Source organism: Octopus sinensis, linkage group LG7, assembly GCF_006345805.1.
Source record: "Octopus sinensis linkage group LG7, ASM634580v1, whole genome shotgun sequence".
NCBI lineage: Eukaryota > Metazoa > Mollusca > Cephalopoda > Octopoda > Octopodidae > Octopus > Octopus sinensis.
In genome coordinates this window covers 21,547,906-21,566,524 of record NC_043003.1, presented here as the reverse complement: position 1 = coordinate 21,566,524, position 18,619 = coordinate 21,547,906, and the positions used below count along the sequence as shown (strand labels likewise).

The following is an 18,619-nucleotide window of genomic DNA, read 5'->3' as shown; positions in this document are numbered from 1 at the left end:
CATTACACTCCTGGAATGGTGGGCATTAGGAAGGGCATCCAGCTGTAGAAACCATGCCAGCATGGAGAACAGACATTAAATGATGATGATATATATATATATATATATCATCGTCATCAGATAACCGAAGAGATGGTGGTGTGGATTTCCACCTCGGCATCTGAAACTCGGAGTTTTATCTTGGCTACTGAATAACTCTCACATATTATTTTACAGATAAATTCCTCTATTTACATAATATTGAGGTCTCTTTCTTTCTTTTGTTATCTTACCATTTTTACCTATATATATATATATATATATTTATGTGTATATATACTAGCAGCTAAGCCCGGTTTCACCCAGTCGGTTTGGATGATGTGGCTGTAAAACCTGCTCTGTGTAAGCATTCGACTTGTTTGGGCACGATTACGTTAAAAAACAATTTTAGAATGACTTTTTTCTGTCAAAACACTAAAAATAACTGACCAACAACATAAAAAAAACCAAGATTCAATCAAATCAAAAGATAAACCCAAATATTAAGTGAATAAAGATGATCCATTCCACTTTCATTGCACATGCACGCATGCACCTCCCTTTACATATACACACATATATTCACACAGAGTTGAAACGTTCACCCCTTCCTTTCTCATTCATAAACACATGGTTCCAGGTTCAGCCCCACAATGTGACACATTGGGCAAATGTCTTCCACTATAGCGTCAGGCTGACCAAAGTCTTATGAGTGGATTTGGTAGATGGAAACTGTAAGAAGAATGTCATATGTATATATATTTATGTACTTGCGTTTGGGCCTGTGTTTGTCCCCCACCACTGCTTGACAACCAGTGCTGGTTTGTCTATGTCCCCATAACTTAGTGGTTTGGCAAAATAGACTGATAGAATAAGTACAAAATTTAAAAACTAAAATAAGTACTGGAGTTGTTTCATTTGACTTATGTTCTTCAATGTGGTACCCCAGCATGGCCGCAGTCTAATGACTAAAACAAGCAAAAAAAAAAAAGAATATCTGACACCATATATGACTTAGTAGTGAGTAAGTACCACACTTTTGCCAATAGTTTTAAGTGCCTCTGTGGTCACAAGCAGATATAGGCACCTTCTCTACCCTCCCAGCTTTGACCTAGAGAGACATTGGGGATACGACAGCTGGAGCAATGTAAAATGAAGAGCCTGGCTCAAAGGTACAGGCATGGCTGTGTGGTAAGAAGCTGGCTTCCCAACCACATGATTTCAGGTTCAGTCCCATTGCATGGCACCTTGGGCAATTCTCTTCTACTACAGCCTTGGGCTGATCAAAGCCTTGTGAGTGGATTTGGTAGATGGAAACTGAAAGGAGCCCATCATAATATATATATATTTATGTGTATATATACTAGCAGCTAAGCCCGGTTTCACCCAGTCGGTTTGGATGATGTGGCTGTAAAACCTGCTCTGTGTAAGCATTCGACTTGTTTGGGCACGATTACGTTAAAAAACAATTTTAGAATGACTTTTTTCTGTCAAAACACTAAAAATAACTGACCAACAACATAAAAAAAACCAAGATTCAATCAAATCAAAAGATAACCCAAATATTAAGTGAATAAAGATGATCCATTCCACTTTCATTGCACATGCACGCATGCACCTCCCTTTACATATACACACATATATTCACACAGAGTTGAAACGTTCACCCCTTCCTTTCTCATTCATAAACACATGGTTCCAGGTTCAGCCCCACAATGTGACACATTGGGCAAATGTCTTCCACTATAGCGTCAGGCTGACCAAAGTCTTATGAGTGGATTTGGTAGATGGAAACTGTAAGAAGAATGTCATATGTATATATATTTATGTACTTGCGTTTGGGCCTGTGTTTGTCCCCCACCACTGCTTGACAACCAGTGCTGGTTTGTCTATGTCCCCATAACTTAGTGGTTTGGCAAAATAGACTGATAGAATAAGTACAAAATTTAAAAACTAAAATAAGTACTGGAGTTGTTTCATTTGACTTATGTTCTTCAATGTGGTACCCCAGCATGGCCGCAGTCTAATGACTAAAACAAGCAAAAAAAAAAAAGAATATCTGACACCATATATGACTTAGTAGTGAGTAAGTACCACACTTTTGCCAATAGTTTTAAGTGCCTCTGTGGTCACAAGCAGATATAGGCACCTTCTCTACCCTCCCAGCTTTGACCTAGAGAGACATTGGGGATACGACAGCTGGAGCAATGTAAAATGAAGAGCCTGGCTCAAAGGTACAGGCATGGCTGTGGTAAGAAGCTGGCTTCCCAACCACATGATTTCAGGTTCAGTCCCATTGCATGGCACCTTGGGCAATTCTCTTCTACTACAGCCTTGGGCTGATCAAAGCCTTGTGAGTGGATTTGGTAGATGGAAACTGAAAGGAGCCCATCATAAATATATATATATGTGTGTGTGTGTGTGTGTGTGTGTGTGTGTGTGTGTATATATGATGTATTTTTGCCTCTTGGCTGGAACAGTTGTAAGATATTTTCCCAATTTATATTCCTGTATGTTATATTTTAATAATTACTGGTATCTTTATATATTAATATATCTTATTTGTAATGTATATGTTATACATGTATGTATATTCTTGTAATTGTCATTTTAGTAAATAAATAAATAAGTTGACATAATATAATGTCTAAAAATTGATGAAGAACCTATTGATCCCGCCATTTTCTTATTGCTCTCTCTCTCTCTCTATATATATATATATATAATATATATATATATATATATATATATATATATATATATATATATGGAAAGTTTACTAAAAAAACAAAAGACAAAGACAAGTGGTATACAAAACAAACAGATGTATTAGTATAACGTTCAGGAATAGAAAAAGTCTTTTACGTTTCGAGCCTACGCTCTTCTACAGAAAGGTATACAGAAAAAACAAGGAGAGAAAAAAGGAGAGAAAAAAATGTGTGTAGTGGCTAACAATCTATCATGGCGACTAGTATATATATACTAGCATTATGACCCGTTGTTGCCAGGTCATAGTGCTAGTGCATGTATATATGTGTATATATATGTGTACATATTACATGTACATCTATATATATACATCTACACATAAAATACAAAATACAAAGTTATATCTTGATATCGCTAGTGACAACAATACTCAAAATATATAACAGACTGGAATTGTAAGCCTGTCTCTTGCAATTTTGATCAATTGTATCTTGTCCTCCCTCTTGTATAGAAGTGTGGCTACAATCCAGCCTACCTCAACTTCTGGGGGGGGGGGCATTTTTAATTTTTATCCGGCACGTCCTACGTCCCAGATATAAAGGTAAAAATAAAATATTTCCACTTTGCAAGTTTGAGTCGAGTACTCCCTTGCATGCTCCGTTGACTCGAACCTTGCTTCTATTGTGGCGAATTTACTGCCTCTGGTTAAATATCTTTCATAGTCGCACCAAGACACTTTTCGATGGTGCTTTCCTCCAGGTGTTCAAATCTTTTTTCTCTACATTGTATACTTTATAGACAATAGTCTTTTCTTTAATTTAATTTTTTATTATCCATCTGGACTATTCCATTTCTGCATGCTAATTTTATTTTTAATTCATTCCCATTCATGTGAAACCACTTATTCAAGTTCAAGTCATTGACGCAATTTTATACCAATTGCTATTTTTACTTTTGTTATGTTACGATTATACTTTAGTTTGATTTTAATTATTACTTGCTACATATATTTCAATTGTTATTATTATTTTTATTGTTAAAGTGAAAGTATCTGACATAAAATAGAGAAATGTTTTTTTTTTTTCACTTTTAACACATAATACTGAAATAGTGGAGAAGATATGATATTGCTATGGGCTCGCTCTAGGCAAGAAGTTGAACATTTCTTTTGCCCATGAAACTACATGGACCCTAAGTAAGGCATGCGTAAAATTTGAATGAAATTGGTTGTGTAGTTCTCAAGTTTTAGGGAAACAGACAGACAGACACACATTCTCAGTTTTATATATATAGCCAAATCGACTACATCCTTGCCAGAAAAAGGGAAAGATGGCTGCTTAAAAATGCCAAAACCTTCCCAGGCGAAGAATGCACCCCACAACATAGACTGGTAGTTAGTGACTTTAGGATCAGGACTAAGAGGGCGACTAGAAGACGACCAACATGGAGAAGAAGGGTCTGGAAGCTTAAAGCCCTGCGAATGGACAGAGATTTAGAGATATGTTACTTGAAGCCTTTGACGAAGTGGAAGGGGGTATAGCTACACATGGGGTAGAAGACAACTGGACGTTTCTGAGGGACAACCTGCTGAAAGCCGCTGACCAGATCTGTGGCTGGTGCAAAGTCCCCTTAAGACCCAAAATAACGTGGTGGTGGAACAATATTGTTGACAGGGCTATTAGACAAAAGAAACAGGCTTGGAAGGCCTGGAAGAACGGTGGTAGCAGGGAAGGGTATCAGACTGCCAGAAGGGAAGCTAGGAGACAGGTCTATCTAGCCAGAGGGGAAGCAGATAAGAGAAAATTTGCCAATGTCCTGCGCCGTGAGGATGAAAGACTTGAGGTATTTCGTGTTGCAAGACAGTGTGTGAGAGAGAATCGTGATGTGGTAGGAGAGAAATGTGTTCGCATGGAGGATGGTTCACTTGCGCTAAATGAGGATGCAAAGAGAGAAGCTTGGAGACGCCACTATGAAAGGTTACTGAATGAGGAAAATGAATGGGATAAAGAGAGTCTGCCGAATGTTGACCCTACAGAGGGACCAGCTATCCGAGTTGATAGTTCCATGGTAGCTAAGGCAATTAGAAGCATGAAGACAGGGAAAGCCCCAGGCCCATCAGGAATTACTGCAGAGATGCTCAAAATATCTGGCAGTGTCGGCTATAACCTAGTCACCCGTATAGTCAACCAGGTGATACACGAAGGAGTCATACCCAATGACTGGTGCAGCAGCATACTAGTCAACTGCTACAAAGGTAAAGGTGATGCCCTAGATACAAATAATTACAGAGGTATCAAGCTGTTGGATCAAGTAATGAAGGTTACGGAGAGGGTCATAGCCCAACTAATTAGAGAGAGAGTTAGTTTAGATGAGATGCAGTTTGGGTTCGTGCCAGGAAAAAGTACCATTCCTGGTAAGGCAGCTGCAGGAGAAATACCTAGCCAAAGATAAGCCCCTGTACCTGGCTTTCGTTGACATGGAGAAAGCTTTTGATAGGGTCCCCCGATCCCTTATCTGGTGGTCAATGAGGAAACTAGGGATAGATGAATGGCTGGTGAGGACTGTGCAAGCCATGTACAGAGATGCCGTAAGTAAGGTTAGGGTTGGCTTCCTTTCAATCATCGACTTACAGATATTATCAATTCATATTATTCATTAACTACTTAAATAGGAACATCCAAATCCAACAGAATAAAACAATATACATCAATAAGTAAGATAATACCATAAAAATAATACACATAAAAAATAATATGTATATTATTTTTATGGTATTATCTTACTTATTGATGTATATTGTTTTATTCTGTTGGATTTGGATGTTCCTATTTAAGTAGTTAATAAATAATATGAATTGGTAATATCTGTAAGTCGATGATTGAAAGGAATCTGTTCCTCCATTTTCTTATTTGTATTATATATATATATATATATTATGTAATGTTTTGTATTAAAAAATAATTAACTGATGTTGGTCAATTTGTTTGTTTGTAGATCAGAAGTTTTTTCCATTTTCTGCTTATTTAAATTTGATTCCTGATAAACTTTTGTTTATTTTGTTATTACCTGTACACTATGGGTATAGGGTGCTTGCATACCCATGCCCAGGGTTAACATAGGTAAATGATACCAGTAGTAAGAATGGATATTCTTATCCCTTAGATGATTATTCCAACTGCTAACTCTGCTTACTATATATATATATATATATATATATATATATGTGTGTGAGGTCTGATCAATAATTATCCAGGCTGTTGCTATAGTAATGAAGCTAAAGCATGCATAGTGAAGCTGTTTGACACAGATTGACCTTGAGCTCTGCTGTGCATATGCACTAAGTTTTAACATTCTAGCTCACTTCTGCTGTTTACAATAGTGCTTGGAAGGAAGGTGTGTAGCATGTGATAGTTGCATTGACCATGACAGAGAAAGTTGTCATACCTGCTCAGAGGCCTCCACAAAGTTGTAGAAAGTGTATGAGCCACACACAAGTGTACGAGTGGTTCAGACGTTTCCAAGATGGCCGAAAAAGTGTTGGTATTGACGAACGTTCTGGGAGACCTTCAACCAGCAGAAGTGAGTAAAACATTGCAGATGTGCGTGTATCTATGAGGGGAAATCGTCGAATCACCATCTGTGAGTTATCAGAGGATGTGCAGATTAATTACAGTTCAGTTCAATCTATTATCACTGAAGATTTGTGTATGAGACACATGCCTGCCAAGTTTGTGCCAAAACTGCTTTCACCTGACCAAAAAGAAACACGGGTTTCAGTTGCACAAGATCTCCTTGACTGAGTCGAGAATGATGAAAACTTTGCATAGGCCTCTCAGCAGGTATCACCAAGCCTTTGGCAAAATTTGATGCAGATTCTCTGCTCAACTTCCTCTGTCATGGTCAATGCGACGAGCACACGCTACACACCTTCCTTCCAAGCATTGCAGTAAAAAATGGAAGTAAACTAGAACGTTAAAACTTATTATGCATGCACAGCAGAGTTCAAGGTCAATCTGTGCCAGGCAGCTTCACTCTCTGTGCTTTAGCTTCGTTACTATGGCAACAGTCCGGATACTTATTGATCAGGCTACATAGGAGTTTGTCCCCACACAACACTTGACAACTAGTGTCGGTGTGTTGTTAATGTCCCCGTAACTTAGCAGTCCAGTAAAAGAGACTGATAAAGTAAGTACCAGACTTTAAAAAGAAAAAGTAAGTACTGGGGTTGAAACATTTGACTAAAATTTCAAAGCGGTGCCCTAGCTTGGCCAAAGTCAAATGTCTGAAACAAGTATAAAATACAAAGTACCCACCAACCCAGTTCAACACTCAAACCCAAAACCTCATGATTGTGAGCCCAACATACTTACCACAAGGCTACATACTTTTACAGTAAAAGAAAAAAAGGTGGTGAGTAAACATAGAAAAATAGACACATACATTGAGATGTTATTCTAGTTGCTGCAGTCAAGCTGAAAAAATAGATACCACATCAGTGTATATAGCTGCAGAGATGTTGTTACACTGTAAATGGACTGGCTCCAACAATTCATACCGAAATATATTTGTGGTTAAAAGGTAAAAAAAAAAAATACAAAATGAAAGCTTCAGAAAAAGCATGGCAGTTTACAAAACTGAGGAAGGGAAAAAAGCAGTGAATGGATCTTAGAGGCTCTCTTTCTCTTAACTTGTTTCAGTCATTTGATTGTGGCCATGCTGGAGCACCGCCTCTAGTCGAGCAAATCGACCCCAGGTCTTATTCTTTGTAAGCCTAGTACTTATTCTGTCGGTCTCTTTTGCCGAACCGCTAAGTTACAGGGATGTAAACACACCAGTATCGGTTGTCAAGCGATGTTGGGGGGACAAACACAGACACATAAACATATACATATATACAATAGGCTTCTTTCAGTTTCCGCCTACCAAATCCACTCACAAGGCTTTGGCTGGCCCGGGGCTATAGTAGAAGACACTTGCCCAAGGTGCCACGCAGTGGGACTGAACACGGAACCATGTGGTTGGTAAGCAAGCTACTTACCACACAGCTACTCCTACGCCTAAATACTATTTTCTAAGGCCAAATAATATTTTCTAAGTTGATTAAATTTAAACGACAGGACAGTTATAGCAACTGATTGGAAAAAAACTGTGGCGTTGCGCCATATTGCAGATACATCCAATCCAAATTATCATGGCAAAAGAAAGCACTGAAAATGACTGATGTAAGAATGCAAAGCTCAATCTCAGCTTTATTTTTAAGCTTTTACTGGTTTCGGTCATTAGACTGCGACCATGTTGGAGCACTGCCTTGAAGGATTTTTAGTCAAAATGAATCAACCCCAGTATATATTATTTTCTTTTATTTGAGTTTAGTACTTATATCTTTTGCTGAACTGCTAGATAATGGGAATGTAAACATACCAACATTGGTTGTCAATCAGTGGTGGGACAGGCACGCGCACACATACACACATATTGTAGGAGCACTCCGTCAGTTAAGACGAGGAGGGTCTCAGCTGATATGACCAACAGAAAGCTTGCTTGTGAAATTAACATGCAAGTGGCTGAGCAATCCACAGACACGTATACCCCTAACGTAGTTCTCAGGGAGATTCAGCATGACACAATGTGAAACAAGGCTGGACTTTTGAAATACAGGTACAACTCATTTTTGCCAGCTGAGTGGACTGGAGCAACATGAAATAAAGTGTCTTGCTCAAGGACACAACACATCGTTGGGAATTGAACTCACGACCTGACAATCCTGAGCCGAATGCCCTAACCACTAAGCCATGTGCCTTCACACACACACACACATATATGATGGACTTCTTTCAGTTTCTGTCAACCAAATCCACTCACAAGGCTTTTGTCAGCGTGAGGCTATAATAGAAGACACTTGTCCTAGGTGCCACACAATGGGACTGAACCCAGGACCACATGGTAGGAAGCAAACTTCTTACAACACAGCAGAATAAACATTCCAGTTTATCATATTCATTTTTTTTTTCTTTTGCTCTATTACGTTCATACCCTTGCGATCCCTTTCAAATATTGGATGGATGGATCGATTCCATCATATATTCAATAATGATGAGTCAGCTGCTTGATCAACTGAATAACCTGCACCTGATAATCCGGATTAGACGAGTCTGAAGTAAAACACAATTCCACATGTTTTTCATTCGATTCCTATTATTTTCCTGACATTTAAAGTATAAATTAAGAAATTCTATTTGACCTCTTTGTCCCTTCCACTATTTGGTAAATTGTTATGTTTTCTGAAGTCTTCATTTCATATTATGATTTTTCTTCTTTTTTTTCTTTTTTCTTTTCTTTTTTTTTTTTTTTTACCAAAGTCTCGTATATTTGTGCATGAATTGTTGGAGCAAGTCCATTTACAATGTAACAATATCTGTAGCTATACATCAAAGTGATATCTGTTTTTCAACCTTTCTGCAGTGAGTAAAATAACATCTGAACTATTTTTATCCGTGTTCTCCCACCTGCCTTTACAGTGAAGGCATATAGGCTAATGGTTAGGATACTGGCCTCATAGCCATAAGGCCATAGGTTTGGTTCTTGGACCAGGCAGTGCTATTGTGTCTTTGAGTAAGGCATTTCATTTTACATAGCTCCAATATAATGAGCTGAAAATGAATACCAGCTGACACATTTTGTAAGTGGTTGAGAACTCCACAGACACGTATCACCTTTAACATAATTCACAAATATTGGGTTGTCCGGAAAGTTCAAGCCGATTTTTAAAGGAAAGAAAAAGGTAAATAAATACTTGCCATTACATTTTTAATCAACCAAATATGAACCATTTTGTTGCACAATGTGTCTTCATCTTTCCTTTAACTTAAAAATACCCTCTTCCCAGAATTGAGGTGGTTTCATGACAAAGAATTCATCAAGGTATCTTTTTACATCATCCAAAGAATTGAAATTTTTATCATTAAGATTATTCTGCAGAGACCTGAATAAATGGCAATCCAAAGGAGCAATATCTGGTGAATATGGAGAGTGGGGTAACACATCCCAGCCAAGCTGCAGCAATTTTTGTCTGGTTCCCAAAGCATCAAGTGCCGAAAATGAACTTTCTTATCTTCCATTTTAAAGGGTTACAGAATTAACACAGGTTATAGGAACATAAACCTTAAACCTTCTTCCACGAAAAGATAGCTTAAACTGTGCTCTAAATGAAAGTGTAGATAAATCCTATTTTGTGGACTCAACCATGTTCTAAAATAAGTCAAAAGGTAAGCTACTATAAATCGGCATGAACTTTCTGGACAACCCAATAGAATCAATGTGATACAGTGTGTGACAAGGCTGTACTTTTTGAATTACAAATATAACAGGCTTCTATACAGATCCTGTCTACCCAGTTTTACTTTGCTAAAATAGTATAGATCAGTGGCTCCCAACGTTTTAACTATTAAGGACCCCTTTAATTTAAGAGTTTTCCAACAGACCCCACGATATTGAAAGGTCTATCAGCTTAACATGTTCACGGATCCCCAGTACTACCTTTATGGACCATCAAGGTTCCACAGACCACAAGTTGGGAACCACTGGGAATAGATTGACCTGAAGTTATTGGATATGACGTTTACCCTGGATGCCAAGCAGTGGGACAGAACACGAGACCTTGTGGTTACAAGGTGATTTTCATAATCATTTGGTCATACTGCACCTACAGTATACCCATGTTAGCATGGAAAAATACTTATAAAACAAATAAATGAATATATAAATATATATTTTACTTAGCAGTCCACTGCAAAAAAACATGGTTATGTGGAAACTGAAACAAACAGCACCATTTTATTTCATTTTTGTTTTTGGTTTGCAAGATTCTTGATGTGAATTTGTGTATTGAAACAAATTTTGTTGTGTCTTTTAGTCATCATCATTATCATCAATTTATCATCATCATTTAACATGTTTTCCATGATGGCATGGGTTGGATGGTTTGACAGGATTTGGCAAACTGAAGAACTGCACCAAACTCCAGTTGTCTGTTTTAGCATGATTTCTATGGCTGAATGCTGTTCCACTTATGTCAACCACTTTACAAAGTAAAGTACTAGGTGCTTTAAATGTGGCAGCAGCACAAGTGCTTTTTACATGGCTCCAGAATGGGTGCTTTTTATGTGACACCAGCAAGGGTGCTTCTTATCTGTTCCATGCTTGCATGGAAAAGATAGAAAGCACCCTTGGAGCAAAGTTTTTCGTATAGCCTGATGCCAACCCTCACCTGTTTCCAAACAAGGTAAAAATCGCCCCATTCCATGATCAATATTTGAGTGGGTTACATTTATGCTAAATACAACGATTTCTGCAAGGGATCAGAGTAAATCCCGATTGTCAAAACTTAGCAATCTGATTTTGATTCCTCTATGCTTGCAGTTGCCAAATATTCCTTATACACATCAAAGAAGTGTGAAAAAATTCAACAAGCTGAAAAAAATTTTAAGATGCCGGGGAAAGAAGTTAAGAATATATGGGGTTTGGGATTAAAAATCATGTTGAAAATGTGGTTAAGGAAGGCCATAAAATTGAGGATAAAATAGACCTCAACCAACAACATCCTTGTGTAAGTGGTGTGAGAAGTTGGAAGAAGTGGGAACTGAAGACGTTGATGGCAATAACAAGCCCCTCTCCTAAGAATACTTTAAGGAGTTGACAGAACCCAAAGTATCTAGTTCAGATAGAGAATAAGAGATTTCTCCTCAAGTGGTTTTAGTGAAATAATTAGTGCTTAAAGCATAAGACTGATTTTCTGAAAACGATCCAAAAATTGAATGAAGCATGAAATGGTAGCACTGAATTCTTGTATTGAACAATCAGAAAATTCACAAATATAGCAAAAGCAGCCAACCTTTGAATCCTTTTCATAAAAATAAAAATCTAACATTACCGATAATACCACGTTTACTTTTTATTTTTCGAATTTTTCAATTTGTTGCATAAAATATTAGAAAATGTGTATATTTGTTTTTGTTAAATTACCCATAATTTTCTTCAATGGACTGTTAGAAATATAAAACGAGTATATTTTTGAGTGAATTACGTATAAACTTCGTTAATCGTGGATTTGGTTACATATAGCAGAAATAACTAATAACAACGGCCGTTGTTCCTACTTACAACTATCACCAACAACAACAACAATGTAACTTTGCTAAAGATGATGTGTTTAAGTGTTAGGAGCATCCATCGTTGGTTTGGCACCAAGCCAAACTTGATCGAGCAGAACTATGATCAAAGGCCTTCCAACAGAGACCATCATATCTCGTTTAGGTATCTAGGACTACCATTATCCAATGCGGTCTTCCTTTTTCTAGGACGGTAAACTATGAGCCAAGAAATATTTAGCAGCAAATTCTAACAGGTAGAGAGAGAGAGTACATAGAAACTCCCTTATGCTGTGATTGTTGATAATCATACAGAATTGCATTGTATAAGATTAATAAAAATAAAAAAAATCACCAATTGTTACTATGAACAATTATATTCCAGGCGTTTAAAATTAGGTTATTACCCAATCTCAAGACTAATGTCATTTGTGATACCATGAAATCAAAGACTGAATACGATCCTTTTTAAAAAATTTTTTTTTTATTAAAGACCTATTTCTTTACTATCCACAAGGGGCTAAACACAGAGGGGACAAATAAGGACAGACAAACGGATTAAGTCGATTATATCGACTCCAGTGCGTAACTGGTACTTAATTAATCGACCCCGAAAGGATGAAAGGCAAAGTCGACCTCGGCGGAATTTGAACTCAGAACGTAGCGGCAGACGAAATACCGCAAAAGACCTGACAATTGGAGAATGCAATTAAGAAGATACAAACGAAGTTTAAAAAAAAAGATAGAAGATTCATTTATTCACCTGTTGTAACTTTAATTAATAAAAAAAAAAAAATTCTATACAAATTACTTTTTTTAAAATTTCTATACTAAGATCAGAGGAAACGGCAAACATTAGATTACTTCGAAGTGAACCAGAGTGAATCTCGACGTAATCGCTCGCTGTGCTAGTAATAACAACCAAATCTTCCCCTACTGTTTTGAAATAACAATACATTGACTAATGTAATCTTTAATATACAACAAGACAAAATTGATAAGGGTTGAACAACTCTGATAATCGTTCTGCTTGAGCAAGACTGAGCAAGGCTAAATATCAACTTCGAAAATAGAAATTTTATTTCTGGATCCTTCGGACTCAATGTTTTCAATGTAATTTAATTGTTACACTTAAATTCCATTCATATCTATGATGCAATGTAGAAATATAAATCTACCCTGATACCTCATTGGAAATTTATTTTATCAACCCGGAAACACGGGCATAACTACAGAAGCGTACCCAAGTTATCCGAAACTCCTCCTCCAAATATATGTATATATACATATAACTTTTCCTAATATATCCGTAATCTACATTATCTAAAATGCATTTCTGGAAAATTTCATAACAAAATATGGCTTTCAAAGAAAGGTAAGAGAAATAAAATCGGATGGGAGTACACTTTGAAGTAACTTAAGTGAAAAACAAAAGCACAACAACTTATGCTGGCCCAGTCGAGCAGACTGGAGAACAAGGAGGTATTAATCGTGACAACCTCGTCTTTTGTCCTTTTTAGATATAGTATATCGAGGACTACACCTTCGAATGTGCCAGTCAAGTGCTTTTAGCGGAGCACTTGGACAAGGTCTTCAGCCTGGATTGAACTTCCGTCCTGCTACATTATCTTCAACCTGTCAGTTACAGAGGGCCGTTGTCGTTTCGTCTCAGATCAGCCTTGATCGATCAGACGACCCATGATCGAAGAGTTCCAACTGTAATCATCCCCATTTTATTCATCTGTGTCTATATTATTCAATTTGGTCGTCTTTTTGCCGGAATGGTAAAGAAGGGACTGGGAGGAGATTTGGCTGTCGATTCTAGCATATAGAATGACCATGTAGAAGATCCCTCAAGTCGTCCTCCGCTGGGACTGAGGAGTGATTTGAGAAAAATTTGATACTAGTTGCATTCTGCAGCATTTTTATAATGTTAATATAAATTACCTTTTCTTATCGATGATTGACTGAGCAATAGAGAGGAGGGTTGTTGTAAGGCAGTATCTTCTAATGAAGAAGATAAGTATCTAAGTTATGCTGTACCTGTAACAACTGATAAGAACTGCCAACGGGTTTAGGAGGGTTAACCAACCACCATTATATTTTTTTTTTAGTCAAAATTATTCATTTGTAGTTCGGTGTCACTAATTCTTGTTTCTGTAATTATCTATTATCAATAAGCTAAACAATATTCATACAGCAATGAATAATTAAAATTTCTGACATCTAGCAATAACGTTTCTAGTCTTTTCACTAGCAATTAGCCAAAAATGGTAAGTACCTTAGTTACCGTAGTGATTATTGTTGAATACCAACTATAATAATAATAATACCAAAAAATAATCTATTAAGAAATATTTATTATTAGAAGTCTTTAGTGGACGGCAATATCGAATAGCGCCCAGCATTATTAGTTCTTATTGACCCCCCGGATCAATAAGAAGAAATAAATCACCACCTTAAATTGATGGCCTTACTTCAAATGACAAATCATTATTGTTATGAAAAAGAAATTTTAATTTTAGTCGTTGTGATTTAGCTCCAAATTGGTTCTGATTATAGCTGCAGACAAGAAGTAGGTACTCAGAAATCGGTCAGACACACCTGAAAAGTGCAGTTCCCTCTCCCGACGAAGTATAAATAAATATCTATATTTATTTATTTATACTATATTAAAACATGACGATCATTAAAATATTGAGTTCCCTCTAAAAATTATCAAACCCTCGCAGAGCTGTCTCTAGACCTGGTTCTAATCAATTAAATCTTATAATTAAAGACATTCCAGGCATGACCATCTCAATTTTTTTCTGGTATGATGCATCAAGAACTATATTATTCAACAAGTCCCATTTTTTTAAAGATGAGTTGAGTGCAATTTGAGAGAGATTTAGCTACAATTTCAAGCATGTCAACGACTGTGTAAATGCTTTTTTTCAGTTTATGTTAGTTCGTGCTCTTGTAAGTCTAATAATAATTAAGTTAATCGAAATAGGTTAATCCGAATCGTGCCTGTATTTCTTTCCGTAACGACTTAATAACTAGAAATATATTAAAAAGATAGTCAAAGGGGTGGGGAAAACAATTAAAGAAACTCATAACCAAGCTGTTGTATAATAATGCTTTCTTCTGCAAAATAATGAATCCTTGTGATTACCTAATGAAAATGATAAAAGAAATTATCCTTTCTTTGACACAATGCCAATTATTGAATGACAGAAGTATGCTATTATCAACTGCATATTGACACAAGAGCTGATGAAAGTAAAGTCAACCCCAGCTGCATTTGAACTCAAAGTACTAAAAACATTAATGTAATATGATCTAACAAACACTATCCCAATTCGGTAATTTCCTTGTGCTTTAAGCATTTGTTAACAGCGAGTTGACGTAAATATAAACAATTACAAGGTACATGTGCACTAACTATATCACAACGTTGGAGGAAGCTTTTTAAATACATATTAATTTTTCATTTTCTGTTCTAAGTTTATATATTTCATACACGAAGGGGTGACATACACATAAATTGTGGATGTATGAATGTTTATATGTTGATACTTTAAATGGTAATTTCTAAAAGACAACAGATACTGAATATGTGAAATAAATACTTCGATACAACGTTCGTTGATATTACATACAATACACGATAGACTGACGCGAAAGTGTGTGTGTAGCTATCTATCTATCTAATAATCTTCTGTCACAAACTGGGACCTTGAAGACTGCTTTAATGCAAGAAAGTATACTAGTCCCTTAATATTTTATAGTCAATATTTCATCTATTCAATAAGACAATACTTCATTTCATTTTACTATACATTTTATTTATACTATATATTCTACATTAATATTATAAAGAATATAAATAAAACATAAAAAAACAGACAGAGTTGGAATTTCTTTGAATATATCTCTCTCTATACACAATCATACAAACCCCTTTATATATATATATATATATATATATATATATATATATATAGGGTAAGAATGTGACACAGGGAGACGAGAGGGACATACGGAAAAACAGGAAAAAGTAGTGGACGTAGACATGCTGAGAATATATATATATATGTGTGTGTGTGTGTGTGTGTTTGTGTAGCTTAATGAAACAATGTTTATCTCGCAATTTGAGTTCCATGCTTCTATCTATGTATCTATTTATGTGTGTGTGTATGTGTGTGTGTGTGTGAAGTAAACACAGAGAGAACTTAAAAGAAAATCAAGCACCTGTTTTACTAAAATGAGACGAGATTGAAACGAGTAAGATAAGAATGTTCCTCCATCCTTTAAAGAACCTTACCCCCCAAAAGGGAATAGCTCGAAAGAAATATATTTTCCTTACCTGATTTGCGAGGATGGTTTTGCTAACCAACCTCGAATAATAGTCCAAACGGACTCCGGAATTACTGCGAATTCTCATAATGGCTGGTTCAGTTTTGTTTTGTCAAGGACATTCAAGTAAAAGAGGCGACTGTCAAGGTCGGTGGAAAGTGCCGAGAGTTTGGGTTCGCTTGCTTTGATTACTTTTCGTGTGTGTATGTGCGTGTTTAGTTATGTATATACAATGCTTGCTGTTCACGTCTCTCCATCATACACGCATTCCCTTGCTCTGTCTCTGCCCGTTCCTCACACGTGACAGACCAATAATTGCTAACCTATAAGCTATCTGTCTTCTATTCAACTCCGTTCTACACGTTTAGCCTTGACTCATTCTCTTACCTGTTTCACTCCACTCCAGCTGTTCTATTATATTCTATTATATTCGACAAAAACAATGCCAACGTCCCTCCCTTCCTTTTTACTAATTTACGGTCCTTCGCTAATTGTAATTCGAGTGGAGAGGGTGCAGGGTTATGTAAACATCTTCACGTAAATATTGGCAAGTTAGCAGAATCGTTAGAGCATCGAGGGAAAAGTGCCTCGTGCTATTTGTTCCGGCTCTTTACGTGCTAAGTTCAAATCCCGCCGAGGTCAACTCAGACTTTTATTCTTTCAGAGTCGATAATATAAAGCGCCAGACAAGTACAGGGCTCGATAGTATCTCCTCAAAATTGCTGGCCTTGTACATAAATTTGTCACTTTCGGCTTCGTAGTGGGGAAGAAATTGGGCTTTTGGTTGAGGTATAACTATGTCAAATAAGTTAAAACTTCTCTTGAGATTTATCTTGTGAGACCAGACGAGGTTCTCTTGTTTATGAAACCTATAATTTATAAGGACGATCTTTACCAGGAGCGCATTTGGAAATGAACGCACACATAGATGCATGTGTGTTTATAAACATACATACTCTTTTACTTGTTTCAGTCATGTGACTGTGGCCATGCTGGAGCACCGCCTTTAGTCGATCAAATCGACCCCAGGACATATTCTTTGTAAGCCTAGTACTTATTTTATCGGTCTCTTTTTTGCCGAACCGCTAAGTTACGGGGACGTAAACACACCAGCATCGGTTGCCAAGCGATGTTGGAAGGACAAATACAGATACACAAACACGCACATACATATATATATATATATATATATATATATAGCAATAATAATTCCCTAAACGAGATATAGACAGTATATATATATATATACATATATACGACGGGCTTCTTTCAGTTTCCGTCTACCAAATCCACTCACAAGGCTTTGGTCAGCCCGAGGCTACAGTAGAAGACACTTACCCAAGGTGCCACGCAGTGGGACTGAACCCGGAACCATGTGGTTCGTAAGCAAGCTACTTACCACACAGCCACTCCTACGCCTACATGAATAATGCAGTAAAAAAACAACAACAAAACGAGCTCATATGGTATTGTAATTTGATATATTTCTAATCAAATACACACACACACAGAACACATACTCTTCTAAAACTGTACAAACTCCTGCAAAGAGCTATTCTTCATTTCTACGCAATTATTGAATTACTAGAAATAACAGTCAAATTACCCACTATTATCTGAAGAAAAAGGAACATTGTGATAATCAATGTAGTCCTATATTTACACATACACACAGACAACATACAAAAGACGAGATGGTCACGGCTGGATAAACCTTTCGTTCTGAGTATACTTTATCAGGTTTAATATAGGACTAAACAACACCAACTTTGTGGTGGAATAATTGCTGCTGAAGATGATGATGCCAATAACGATGGTAATGATGACAGCGACGGCGATGTGAAATTCTTCAGCAGCAAGCTGACTCTGACACCATTTAACTACTCTTCACCAATACTGCCATGATAACAATTCGCTGCTGGGACAACTTGGTGGCACCATTATGTAATAATACCTGTAGCATTTCGAAAGCCACGAACGAGCCTCTACGTGGTCGCTCGACCAGGCCTGCTAAAGATAGCAGTTAGATCCCTCTCAAAATCATACCCATAGCGTAGTGGCTCGAGGTGTAGCCTTCTTTTTTTTTTTATTTCATGATGTATTGAAGAAATAAATATAAAAATTTACTTGCGTATTTCATATAAAAAGTTTTTTTTAATTGTTTGAGAATAAAAAAATACATAAAATTATTGCATATATTGTTTTTTTAAACATAACTCATCATCATCATCATCCTCCTCCTCCTCCTCCTCATGTTTTAGTGAATTTTATATGCTGTGGGAAGAGAGAATTGTGGAGTACCAGACAGTCTATTCATCTTACCAAAATTTTACTGTGATTGAGAGAGCCTCTACACTGTTGCATGAACTGTTAGATATAGAAGCCAAATCTCCCTTGAATCATAC

The 18,619-nt window shown here is 36.7% G+C and overlaps 1 protein-coding gene across 7 annotated transcripts in view; it reads right to left on the bottom strand.

Moving 5' to 3' along the window:
• LOC115213880 (probable phosphorylase b kinase regulatory subunit alpha) overlaps positions 1-16,786 on the bottom strand; it is a 133,593-nt gene extending 116,807 nt beyond the window's left edge. For 3 of the 7 annotated variants that reach the window (XM_029782830.2, XM_029782832.2, XM_029782834.2), the window contains exon 1: positions 16,225-16,784. In XM_029782830.2, the coding sequence (XP_029638690.1) occupies positions 16,225-16,302 (78 nt within the window). In that variant the 5' untranslated portion in view covers positions 16,303-16,784. Of the gene's footprint in view, positions 1-16,224 lie in introns of all 7 variants that reach the window. The other 4 variants (XM_029782831.2, XM_029782833.2, XM_036504622.1 and 1 more) reach the window with 3 other exon arrangements.
• Positions 16,787-18,619: the final 1,833 nt, after the last annotated feature.